The sequence below is a fragment of the Crinia signifera genome, chromosome 6, assembly GCF_055691185.1.
Source record: "Crinia signifera chromosome 6, ASM5569118v1, whole genome shotgun sequence".
NCBI classification, from domain to species: Eukaryota; Metazoa; Chordata; class Amphibia; order Anura; family Myobatrachidae; genus Crinia; species Crinia signifera.
In genome coordinates, this window is record NC_139222.1 from 104,462,956 (window position 1) to 104,475,420 (window position 12,465).

At 45.1% G+C, this 12,465-nt stretch overlaps 1 protein-coding gene and 1 long non-coding RNA gene across 12 annotated transcripts in view; both read left to right on the forward strand.

The window, feature by feature from the left end:
- Positions 1-1,135: 1,135 nt before the first annotated feature.
- Positions 1,136-12,465, forward strand: part of TPD52L2 (TPD52 like 2) — a 28,592-nt gene continuing 17,262 nt past the window's right edge. For 2 of the 11 annotated variants that reach the window (XM_083146696.1, XM_083146697.1), the window contains exon 1: positions 1,142-1,307. In XM_083146696.1, coding sequence (XP_083002822.1) covers positions 1,289-1,307 — 19 coding nt within the window. In that variant the 5' untranslated portion in view covers positions 1,142-1,288. Of the gene's footprint in view, positions 1,308-12,465 lie in introns of all 11 variants that reach the window. The other 9 variants (XM_083146699.1, XM_083146707.1, XM_083146702.1 and 6 more) reach the window with 8 other exon arrangements.
- Positions 5,683-7,758, forward strand: LOC146007924 (uncharacterized). The gene is made up of 2 exons (XR_014444421.1): positions 5,683-6,427; positions 7,191-7,758. It is a non-coding gene; the product is annotated as an uncharacterized LOC146007924 (long non-coding RNA).

The window sequence follows — 12,465 nt, forward strand, 5'->3', positions numbered from 1 at the left end:
CTCCCAACTTTTTCAGCTGTAGAAGAGGGATGCTCGCATGGCGGAGCTGCGTGCCCAAAAAGAGGGTGTGGTCTATGCAAATGAGAGCATGCCCTATGCAAATGAGGGCACCATTGGGTCATGCCCCCTCTGCGTCCCTGAATAGACCCTGTGCAAGGCTGAGGGGACTCCTTACTGGTGCCCCCCCTCCCCACCCCCCACCCCCACCCCCCACGGGACATTTCCGTCCCAAAAAACCTGGACGGTCCCGTGAAAAACAGGACAGTTGGGAGGTATGTCAAAAATATATAATAACTCCCAACATGACCCCTTCACCAGGAGGGACATAATGCTGTAGCTGGACTTCCCCCTTAATGTGTGATTTCCATCACCTGTTTTAAAAAGGTTAATGGGTAAGAAAGGTGTATCCACAGAGGTGATGGCAATCACAATTCTTTTTTTTTTATTTAGTTTGGTCCAAATGGCCGAGACTGACGTCACTTTCCACATAATGCAGCTGTGTGCCGGCTACCTGCTGCCAGACATTACCGAGTCACAGCCTCCCACCCCAAGCACTGATCTCAGTGCTGCCATAGGAAAGCCCAATACCTCCATTCCATTGGATATATATATATATATATATATATATATATATATATATATATATATATATATCATACTTGCCTACTTTTGAAAAACAGTTTCAGGGAGATTGAGATTATAGTTGGTAAAATAATTTTGAAAAGCGCCCCATTGAGGGGGTGTGTCTAGTTCCATATATGGAGATATTGTGAAAAGAGATTGTGACCGCGGAACCTAAGAGCGTGGGTGTGTAATTTAAATGAGTTATATCCAAATGTAGATGAGCCCCAAAGCAGTTAGTAAGAGCTATTATACTTGCTAAAGTGCTGGGAAATGATGCTGATAACTCAATGTAAATGTATCTGTCTCTCATTCCTTTTTTCCCAAAAAAATTTAACCAGTGTAATGTGGGATAGGTGAAATGAGGGAGATTGTTAGACTAATGAGGGAGAGAGGGAGATTGCTGCTATTTCAGAGAGTCTCCTGTAGAATGCAGGAGGGTAGGTAACTATGATATATAGAGCATGGATGGAAGCTGCGTCACAGCAGCCCCCACATCTCCAGCGGCAGCGGAGTGACGTGCACGTCGCCCTCTGCGCCTGCGTGACCAGTGACCACGCGCCAGGGGGCCGCCGCGTGACGTGGATGTTGCTTTCTCAGCTGCTGCCGGAGTGTTCCAGCGGGAGGCCCCGCCCAGCATCGCCGACAGCTTCCGGTCACCGCAGCCATGGATCCCGGCGGGCAGGGTGAGCAGGAGACTGGATTGTGCCTTGTGTCCCAACTCCCTTCCCCTGGGGATGGCGGCGGCATGTATGCCCGAGGACGGAATGGTCCCGGGTCCCGCACACAGCGGTGGGAGGAGGGTTGTAGAAGATGGCAGCCAGTCGCTCGGCCGGTGGGGTGTATGCGGGAGTGGGTGGCTGCGCTGTGTGTCCTGTCAGTGTTGTCATATATGAGAGAGCGAGACGTCAGTGTTCCCCTGGCATGCTGCGTGTGGGTGTTATTACACCTGATGCGGGTGTGTCAGTGCTCATGTAAGGGGGCATTTGGGTCTCTGCCCCGTTGTGTAGGGTAGATGTGTGTCTGTCATTTGGTCCCTGTTACACTGTATATGGGGATGGGGATGGGGGGGGGGAGAGGAGATATGTGTCAGTCCGGACGGGGGGGGTGTCACTGTATCAGGCTTGATATGTGCTACCCATGTGGGGTTCTTTATTGGTGTTTTGCCCCATTGGGCTGATATCAGTGTGTACCTATTGCTGTAGGAGAAAACAACAATGTGACCCATCTGGGAAAATATTTTCTAATCTACTTCTTGTAGAAAATATTATTGAAACATTGTTTACAATAGAGGTACTATATCCCTATTGCATTATGTAATCATCAATAAAATAATTGAAATAAAAAATACTTGCGTTGCAAGAAGCACTGAAATTAATAATTTGACAAAACATGTATTTTGTTTTATGGATGTATTACTGTGTTTGGCATCTATTAACTTCTGTTTGCCATTTCAGTCTCTGTAAGGCTTCCTGGCGTGTGTCCCTGGAGTTAATGGCAGGAAATGTGGTGGTCACAGTGTATTATAGAATATATTGCTTTACTTGAATTTCTATATTAATATTTTATTGTATCTCAGCAGAGTTGCCATTAAGGCAATTACTAAACAGGGTGCAGTTCCATATATGTTTCCCCTGACAGTCACTTTGTTTTGTCTTAAAATTTTATTAAGCTTTAGCAGTAAATCCCCCCCACCCCCCTCGCGCAATCGTATTGCAAGAAAGTAAACGCTTAAAGAAAGCTAAAAAATATTTTTCTCTTTCAATACTGTTATAGGTACGGGGCGAGATGTACTAAAGGGAAAATGCGGTAAAACCCCCATTTTACCGCATTTTCCTATGTACTATTACCCGGCCGCCACGTCACCGCAGTGTAGGGTATCGCCACCTTTGGGTGGCAATACCCTATAGAAGCCTGTGTGGCTTCTTTTCGCCGCCCGACGCCTCTGCCGAAAAACCCGCCTCTCCCCCTCCCCCTCTTACCTGGTCCAGGTCCTCCTGGACCCGGAAGGTAACACCTTCTTCCCCCTTGTGACGCAGCCGGACGTCCTTCCGGCTGCAGGGGGGAGGAGGAGGCCCCGGGGACAGCTTGCTTAGCTGTCCCCGGCGTGAGGGATGCAGGAGGGGGCAGAGAGGTGACGGATGCCAGCCGCATATGTTAGTACATATGCGGCGAAGGGCGGTGATGTATTTTAATACATCCCGCCCACGCTATGAAACAAATCTGCAGACCGTTCTGTACGGAACTGTAGAAAGCTATTGTCTGTAGCCGGCTACTACTTTGTGTAGTACTGTTTTAATGAAAACCAGCAACATCTTTCCTAGACTGTTACCTGTAGAACAGTTTTATAAATGTCATCAAAAAGTTATTTGCTCAATATAATTTTATTTATTTAGCACTTCTCTCCAGTAGTATTCGGTTGCTTTACGGATTTGCTATTACAAAGAATAGAAAACTTAACAGGAATAATTTAAAAACTGAAACGTAAGAACACGCAATTGTCCTTTTGCGAGGTTAGTGCAGACATTTTGGAAAATGTCCGCAAATGAGAGGTACCAGGTGAGGCAGTTGTCTAGGGCGCACTACATAGAATGACCTTGGGTGGAATAGGCATGACTAGAAGAGATGACGCAGAATGGGAGGTTCTGTCAATGAGATGACACAGAATTAGAGCGTCCTTACGCTGTAACTAAGAACTCAACATATAGACGCTGGGTCCATGTCAGTAGCGGCCTCCATCTCCCAACAGCCATTGCAGTGCCGAGTAAGTTCAGACTTGCTCAGCGGCTGCGAACAGGGCAAATCCATTTGATGGTGAGTGATTGCGCATGGAGTTTCCCCTATGTGCAGGGCTGCAAACGCATTCGCAGTCATGAACAGGGGCAGAGATTTCATGGGAAATCTTGTGATAGGATAGCAGCAAGAATATTATGCATGCCCACTGGAGCTGGGCGGGAGGAGAGACACAATGCTTCAGCATTAGGCTGATGTGCTGTGGGCTTTGTAGGAGATCGCCAGATGGGGAATTTACTACATCTTATCAGTGCTGCTTCCTGCATTTACACTGTAAAGAGGAAAATCAGCAAGTATTATAGTGACACATGTAATATGTGCCGCTGTAATCCATGCTCTTCCTGGTGCTTTAGATGTGTTTCAGGTTTCTAGGGATAAAGTGTACATTTTGTAATGGTATACACTGTTTTATGTAACCGTATCTAAGGTAGAACATAATTTTATTTTCAAAATATTTCTATGTCAAAAAAGGAAACTAATGCTATGTATACACGGTGAGATTCCCTTGCTGTTCGACTTAAGATCCGAGTGCTATACAATCTTTGCAAACTCTGTACTATTTACATACAATTCATACAGTCTGCACTATATAGTCATTGCTGCCCTGTCTATCTGGGTTTCGATTTGTGCTGTCACGAGAGTGCTCATTGGGATCGCAAGGTAAAAAAACCTGTGCGATCCGCATACGATCTGCATGCAATTTTGGGTACTTGTTTCCTAGCACGGCGCCCATCGCATACCGTGTATGTGATGCGATATTCGCGTAAATTATCAGGAATGTACAATTAATGGCATGCAATGCGATTTTTAATTGTACAAGCACCCTTACAATGTTAAATGCACCCCCACTATCAACGCCAACACGAAGCGTGGCAAGCGCGGCGGTACGTGTCCACCGACCTTTTCATACCCCAGCTATCCACGTCGGCGTGGAGTTGATTTTAGATAGTGTGGCAAGCGGACGCGGAATACATGTAAAGTAATCTGCGTCCGCTCTCCACGCTTCGGGCTTGCTGCGCTCGACACACTATCTTATCTTAAGTGGGGGTATGAAAAGGTTGGAGGTTGAAGCACCCATCGGGGTGCTTGTACAATTAAAAATCGCATCACATGCCGCTATATTGCATGCGATGCGATGTGCTTCAATCAAAATCTGGGGCACCGTGCTAGGATACAAGTACCCAATTTTGACTATATAGTCAAAACCTCATGCTGATTGTACCAGTGTGTACACACCATTAGAATACACTACAATGTGAAATATAAATAAGATGTGTGCGAGAACTAGACCTATTATTAAGCATAGCATATCAAAATGGAAGGTCACCTGAACTGCTGACTGGAGCGTTTCCTTGACCTGAAGGAGTACCATTTGGCAATTCCAGTGTGTCCACATCTAATAGTGTGTACACACGGTACAATTTGCCATCCGATGTTGACGATATTGTCAACATCGGATCGGATGTAGATCGCAAGGGTTTTAACCCTTGTGATCCCGATGCGCGTTCACGTATCGCAAGGCAGAAAGTCTTGTCTGCCTTGTCTACATAGTGCAGATCTGCACTATATATTCAGACTTGTATGCAAATCGGATGTGCCTTGCGATCTGATCTGATCGCATCTTAAGGCACATCTGACCGTGTGTACACACCATTAGACATGCCGGTACTTATGTAATATCTGGGCTCCCGTTTTTCTTATGAGACCATGTCCCCTTGCGGGGCTCGCTGCGCTCGCCATGCTTCGGGCACGGTGGCTTGCTGCGCACGCCACACTATATAAAATCAACTCCATGCGTAGTTGGATAGTAGGAGGGGTATGAAAAAATGGGGTGCATTTAACATGGGAGCCCAGATAATACATAAGTACCGACATGCCTTATAAGCATAAAGCGGTAGAGAATGTTCTTGAGCAGCAGGTTAGCACATCATCCAATCTACTGCCCTCATTTTGTTTAGATAACAAAGGCGTTTTCATAGTGTGAATAATTTTACTTTAAACAATCATAAGATTACACAGTAAAGGTAGATACGAGATGGTAAATATTTCAAAGTCCATGAAGGCTCCAAGTCGTAAAAAAGTGATAAATCCTGCAGCAAATCCTGGGTTGTGGCCTTTTGGTAGAAATAGGGTAACAGGAGATACCTTCAGGTGAGGTCAAGCATAACACCAAGCCAGGAACATAGGGCCTTATTCTAGTTCACTCTTTCTGACAAAATCCTTCTTAGATGGACAAAACCATGTGCACTGCAGGGGGGCAGATGTAACATGTGCAGAGAGAATTAGATTTGGGTGAGTTATTTTGTTTCTGTGCAGGGTAAATACTGGCTGCTTTATTTTTACACTGCAATATAGATCTCACTTTGAAGTAAAACCCCACCCAAATCTAACTCTCTCTGCACAAGTTACATCTGCCCCACCTGCAGTGCACATGGTTTTGTCCATCTAAAGAAGGATTTTGTCAGAAAGAGAACTAGAATAAGGCCCATAATGTGTACCAATAGATTATGTCGTGTTAGTCCAACTTGGAATTGAATCAGTTTATGAATTATTTCAGGTAATCAGTTGGTAGTGGGTGAATTGGCCCAATCTCACACATCAGCAAACTACCATATAAGACTTATGTCACCTTAACATGCTTTCATCTTGCTGCTAAAATAATGGTGTGACACTCTAGGTTTTTATGCTGACTCCATTATTACAATGTGAACATTTTTGCTCAATAACTTTTAACATTATCTGTGGTATTGCCAGGTTCTTCTAATGCCTATGTGCTGCCAAAGCAGCTATTTCCACACCCTAGCAAGGCTTTTCTAGGTGAAAAGATTTAAAGATAACTTTCCTGGCCAAAATGATCATTGCATTCTGGCTTAGTGCTGCTTTCAGTTGGAAACAGTCTCCATGGGGCTAGTAGCCTCCTGCTCAGGACCACCAGGAGCAAAAATCAGGCCAGCACTGATGTGTTTCTGGTCCTGGGAATTGGAACTGGAGGACAGAACTGTGCCATAGTTAGGCCAGTATTCAATGAGAAAAATTCGCCTTGTTTTATGGAGAGTTTGTGCTATTTTCACGTTGGAAGGAGCATTTTGCTCTCCAAAAGTGGACCACCCTATTCAATGTGATATTTTCGCCATCTTTTTAAGTGATTTTCGCCGTGTCTCTCCGTGTAGCAATTCTCCATCTTTTCATAGAGAACTGGAATGGGAACTTTTAAACTAAAAGGTTTTTTTTTATTTATTTTTTTGGTGTCAAAAAATCAGGATTTTTTTTCTGTGAAGGGGCATGTTATTTTTATTCATGTGCTTATAGCACATTAATATATATTTAATAAAAAAAATGTTTTTTTTTTTTTTTACACAGAGCAGCCAGCAGGGGGCCGGAGCTCTCGAGCCGCTCATTAGATATTTATATATTCACTGCACCCGATCATTACATATGCACGATCGGGTGCAGTGAATACTGGGTCCCCCGCTGGCTATAGGGGGGGGGCAGCTTGTGCTGCCTGGGTACCGGGGAGCCCTCCTCCCCTCCACATATGTTCTGGGGCAGCCAGGGAGACTTTAATCTCCCTGGCTGCCACCGTCCCCCGGCTCCCTGCTGCGGTCTCTCGTCCGCTGCAGGGGTTAAGACTTGCCGCGAGTGGCGGCGAGTCTTAACCACATTGAATAGTGGGAGCAGGAGTAGCAGCGAGCCCTCCGGAACAGGGCGAGTGCATGGCGAGAGAAAAACTCTCTTGCCATGCACGGATAATTTTTCTCATTGAATACTGCCCAAAGTAAACAAAACCACATGAGATAGTGGGGTAGTAGGACCCCCATATATAGTTTCCATATTACCGTATATACTCAAGTATAAGTCGACCCGAATATAGGGGGGGGGGCTTTTTCCAGCATAAAAAAATGTTCTGAAAAAGTAGGCTTATACTCGAGTATATATGGTGTATATGGAGAATACGAAGGTGTTGTGTTATCAAGCTCGCTAGCTTCATATTAGGTATGTCCTGCTGCTTTCCTGTAAAGAGACTATGGCTGTGATAAGTGCTGTGAAAGTACATAGACCTGTGGTTTATTGCGGTACTTATGTCTATTCGCATGAACATCCCCTGATTTGATAATAGGGGTGATTTAAAAAAATAAATAAAAAAAAGTGTAAATATTTGCAAACCGACCCTGTGCGGTGCTTTCCTGGCTATTTGCTTCCCCCTTCTCCTATGGTGTAGATGGTAGCATGTCTCTATAAGCAATAATAAAAACAAAATACTGAAAATGTGAGACCTAACGGAAGCTGCTGTGGGAGCCTTGGTATAGTAGACATTAGTGCACTATTATCTGATGCTGACGCACAGTAGCAGAAAAAAAAATCACCCAGCTATGACTTTCTGTACATTTTCATCATGGAGAGGAAAGTGTGGATGGTTTTGTTGCTCTCATTGGTGAGCTATGCCATTTTTATTATGACCGTTAAATGTTCTCCACAGAACGGTAGTCAGTGTTCTGTCCTACACGTCTTACAATCTCTAGCAGGAGATGTAAAGGGCCCTACATACGCAGAGATGTGTGCCAGAGATACATAACGGGAGATTCAGCACAAGAGATTTCACTCTTGTGGCTCATTTCAACAATGAGCCACATACAGAGAGATTTGTGTCAGAGATTGTGGAGATTGGGAGATTCAGCACGGGAGATTTCAAATCTGTCACAGAAAGTGAAGTACAACACTGCACTTCATCACAAAAATGTTATTATTACTGAACATTACTTATTACTCTTTAATAAGTATTCTTTCACCTCCCCTTAATATTGCCCCCCCCCCCCCCAAAAAAAGTTAATAATTGGTGGCTAGTGGTTCCCCCTGCACCGACCGATCCCCCCATATGCAAACTTTTAAACATTGGTGGTACAGTGGGAACGGACATAAAAAAAAATACTTACCAAGTCCGGGGTCCAGCGTCTCGTCCTGTCATACAGACAATCATTTTGTAAAATAAAAAATGGCATGGGGTCCCCCCCCAGGCATGACCAGCCCCGGGCTTTTTGAGTGGTCCTGGTTCCCAAAATCCAGAGGACAAAGTGCGTGGGGTCCCCCGGAATTTGGGGACCAGCACCAGGCTCTTGAGCTGGCCCTGGTTTCCAAAATACGGGGGGACAAAATGAATAGGGGTCCCCCGTATTTTGGAGACCAGCACCAGGCTCCACTAGCAGGGGGTGTAATGCCATAGGCAGGGGACACGCTTGATGGTGTCCCGTGGCCAAAGCATTACCCACCCTAACTAGTCAGCCCAGGCCGGGAGTTTTTGGGGAGGTGGGGACCCCCCAAATAAGGGGGTCCCCCCTCTCCAGGGCACCCCAGGCCTGGGCTGCAGCCCGGGGCTATCCCCTGCACCCCTGGGCGGTGGGTGCAGGGTTGATAGCTTGTTTAACAGTAATATTGTCTTTTACAGTAGGACTACAGGTCCCAGCAAGCCTGCCCCACATGCTGGTACTTGGGAGAACCACAGGTACCAGCATGTGGGGCATTAAAGGCCCGCCGGTACCTATAGCCCCCCTGTAAAGGAAATATTAAAATAAAACACACAAACACTGGTTTTAAAATATTTTATTAATCTGATTCTTCTTTTTTCACCCAGGGGAGCTCAGCCCCCCAGGGCTTCTGCGGCATCTTCACCTGGGGGCGGCAGCCGCCTAAGCTCTTTTGCATGGCTGCCGCCTCCCAGGGCTTCTGCCTCTTCATCTGTGTTCTTCACCTGGGGGGCGGCGGCCTTTTAAGCTCTTTTGCATTGGCCGCGCCTCCCAGGACTTCAGGAGCTCTTCTCTCCTTCTCCGCCGTCGGACTGACTGCCCCTACCCCGTCTCGAGCTGGCTAATATAGCCAGCTCTAGGGGGCGGGGCAATGACGCGGCGAGCCGTGATTGGCTGGCCGTGGCCATTGTGAAATTTAATTTTTTTTTTTTTTTAACATGTCCGCCCCGCTGCCGCCGAGAGGTGAGGTGGGGGTGGCGATGGGTGCTACAGCTGGTGGGGGAGGGGGGTGGCGGCGGCGGGTTCTGCGGTGCGGGGTGCGGCGGGTCTGCGGCGTCCGCAGTCGCTCGGCCCTGCTCATCTGCCCGCAGCCACACATGCGGGAGATGAGCAGGAGCTTTCTGAGCGACTGCTCTGTATTGTACAGCCCGTCCGTTCTGAATCTTGGACAGATTCAGAACGGCGGGTGCGCGCATGTAAATCGCTGTGTGGGCTATATACACAGCGATTTACATGCATCTTCAAGCATTTTCTGAGCGATTTGTTAGAATCGCTCAGAAAATGCCTGAATATCGTGCTGTATGTTGCAGACATAAGGGACCTTGAGCAGATGAAATTTATGATTAGGAGCAGGATTTGAACTGCTAACACAGCTAAATAAACATGTGAAAGGAATGCTTCATGCCACAGTACTGCTATTATTTGTATCAAAGGGTATATTCTGCCTGTTGTCTTCCAATAGCCATGCCATTTTATGCAGTGATGAAGGGAGTAGGCTGCCTCAGTTGAAGGGCAATATTCAATGCTCCCAATTCACTTTTTTTTTTTTTGGCAAGAAGGCCAGTCCTCTCTACAAAAATGGTCCTCGCCCTATTTAACGCTCCCGGTTCGCCAAAAATAAACAACTAGCTTTGCCCTGTTCGCTGTTTGGTCCTCTCTGTTGATTTATTATGGGAAATTTTGCGCACTTTGCCGTTTTGTGTATTCAATTCTGAAACAGAAAACGATGCGCGCTTTCTTTTTTATATGCCTCTCCGTTTTGGTCTCAGCATCTTCTTACATGAACTCAACTTACGTACTTATACTAATTATTTTCTTTTTTTTTTTTTTGTGTCTACAAGTCTATTTTGTATTATTTGAAGGCTCTAGAAGTGCGACTTATTTGATTAATATAATTTTTTTTTCTTTTCGCTCAGGAAGTGTTTTTTATTTTTATTTTTCTCATTGTCTTTTTTACCCAAGATTCACCTCTTCTACCTCACTCCTTCATTTGGCCTTTGAGGAGATTCACACAGCATTAGCAGTCTGCTGATTTTGGCATAGTTTTTTAGGATAATTTGTGGTTTTCAGCATTTCTGAGCAATATTTGAACACTGCCTACAAATGGAGCCATTTACTCCTCGTACGCCGCATTGGTCAATGCTTGCCATCAGGGGCGGCGAGCAGCTGACGTGTTGAATAGGGTGAGCGGGAGGCATGGCGATGGGTGGTAAAAAAAAACTGCGCATGCACAGTGAGCGTTAAATACTGCCTGATGTGTTAGTATTCAATATGGAAGCAAAACACCTTTTATACTGTATCCTGAATATGGGCAATTATAATTTATATAGTGTCAGTCCTTTTCACACATATATATTTACAAGTCTCTGGCCCATTGGAGCTTACATTCTAAATTCCGTAATACATATACACCTTATCTATGGGTATCTTTTGATATGTAGCATGAATTTGGACTCTAGGAGGATCCAGAGCAGACATGGAGCACATTCTTGCTGAAACTCCTTTTTGTAGATAATGTCATAAGTGCAGCGATTGTTAATCATGGCAGCCTTAGAGTAATACACCCATGCCAATGCCCACAGAGATGAATTTCTCCTGTCATCTTCTGCCCGGTTATTCATTTCCAGACACCTTTTTCCTTCTTTTTTTTTTTTTTTCTTTTCTCCATCGCTACTTCTTGTTCATGTAATTGTTCCCTATAAGCCTTCTACTCTAATTCTCTCTACCATTTATTCATTTTTCTTTTCTCTTCCCTGTAATGCATTTATCCTTGTACCCGCTGTGATTCACTCTTCCTTTTCATTGTCTGTCCCTGTCATCCATTCTCCCCCCTATAATTTAAGCTCTTCCTGTGTAATTCAATCTCCTTCCCCTATAATTCATGCTCCCCTGTTCACCACTGCTTCATACTTCATAAACAAGCAGCTGTTAGAGAAGGGTTACGTCCCTGACATCACACATCATGCTACTACTCCATAGGCTTGATGACCTCACCAGACCTTTCTGCCTCCAGCCAAATAACGACACTGCATGGTGTGTGATGCCTCCTGTATGCACCACTTATAGATATTATTGATGGAGAATGGCTCACAGGTGGAGGCGATAGCTTTATGCAGTGAGGAGGAAGCTTCTTTTTGTCCTACTCTGGAAGATCGTAAAAGCTGTTGCTTTGCAGTAATTTTCCATTGTGAGATTGCTGGCTATTGTCACGTACCCTGATATAGTACTAACCATATCTTCCAGGTTACAGTATGGAGATAAAACACTGGAAACCCTAGTGTACATACTTTATTTAGGGATTACATCTAGCCTCATCAGTTCCTCTGAGTAGTATGTAGGTATAACTACAATAGGTAGATGTTCCAGTTCTCTGCCCTCAAACATAGCACCACCATGCCTGTTTTACAGTTCCTTACTATGATTGTCAGCCCCTTGCAAGGCTTTAGAACTTTGGCCTCGAACACAGGTATCCCCAGGAGTAACTTGTGACATTAGTCCTTCACTCCTGGAGAAATATGCTCTGTGTATTCTGCAACAGCCTGTAATAAGCTTTATGCTGTGACCTCCAGTGTCTAATTGACAACACAGGATAGATTATGGCCCAGCATTCTAGAGCCCCATATTTAAAAATGCTCTGATAAACTATTTCCTTTTTAAATAAGCACCTCTGGGCCAATGGAAACATAAAAAATGCTGATGGAGGGATGATGACTGATGCATGAGTGACAGGTAAAATATTTCTAATGAGCTATTTATATGATGTGTGTAATGAAAGAGGGATGCAAACTGGAGGGGTTAATGATGACTGGTGCAGCTGTTTTTATCATTGACAATTTTAGTGGCTATGTGGGCGGTTGTGTCTTCATAAATTACAGCTGATGAGGACAGTGTGACATTATTGATGATGGAATCATGCATCGAGTAGGGTGATATTGGGGGTGGGCAAGTTTGCTGGGGGAAGGCGCAATTGGGTTGGACGATGCATAGAGAATGCTACTGAGGTGAGTTATAAGTATAACATGAGGATTATTGA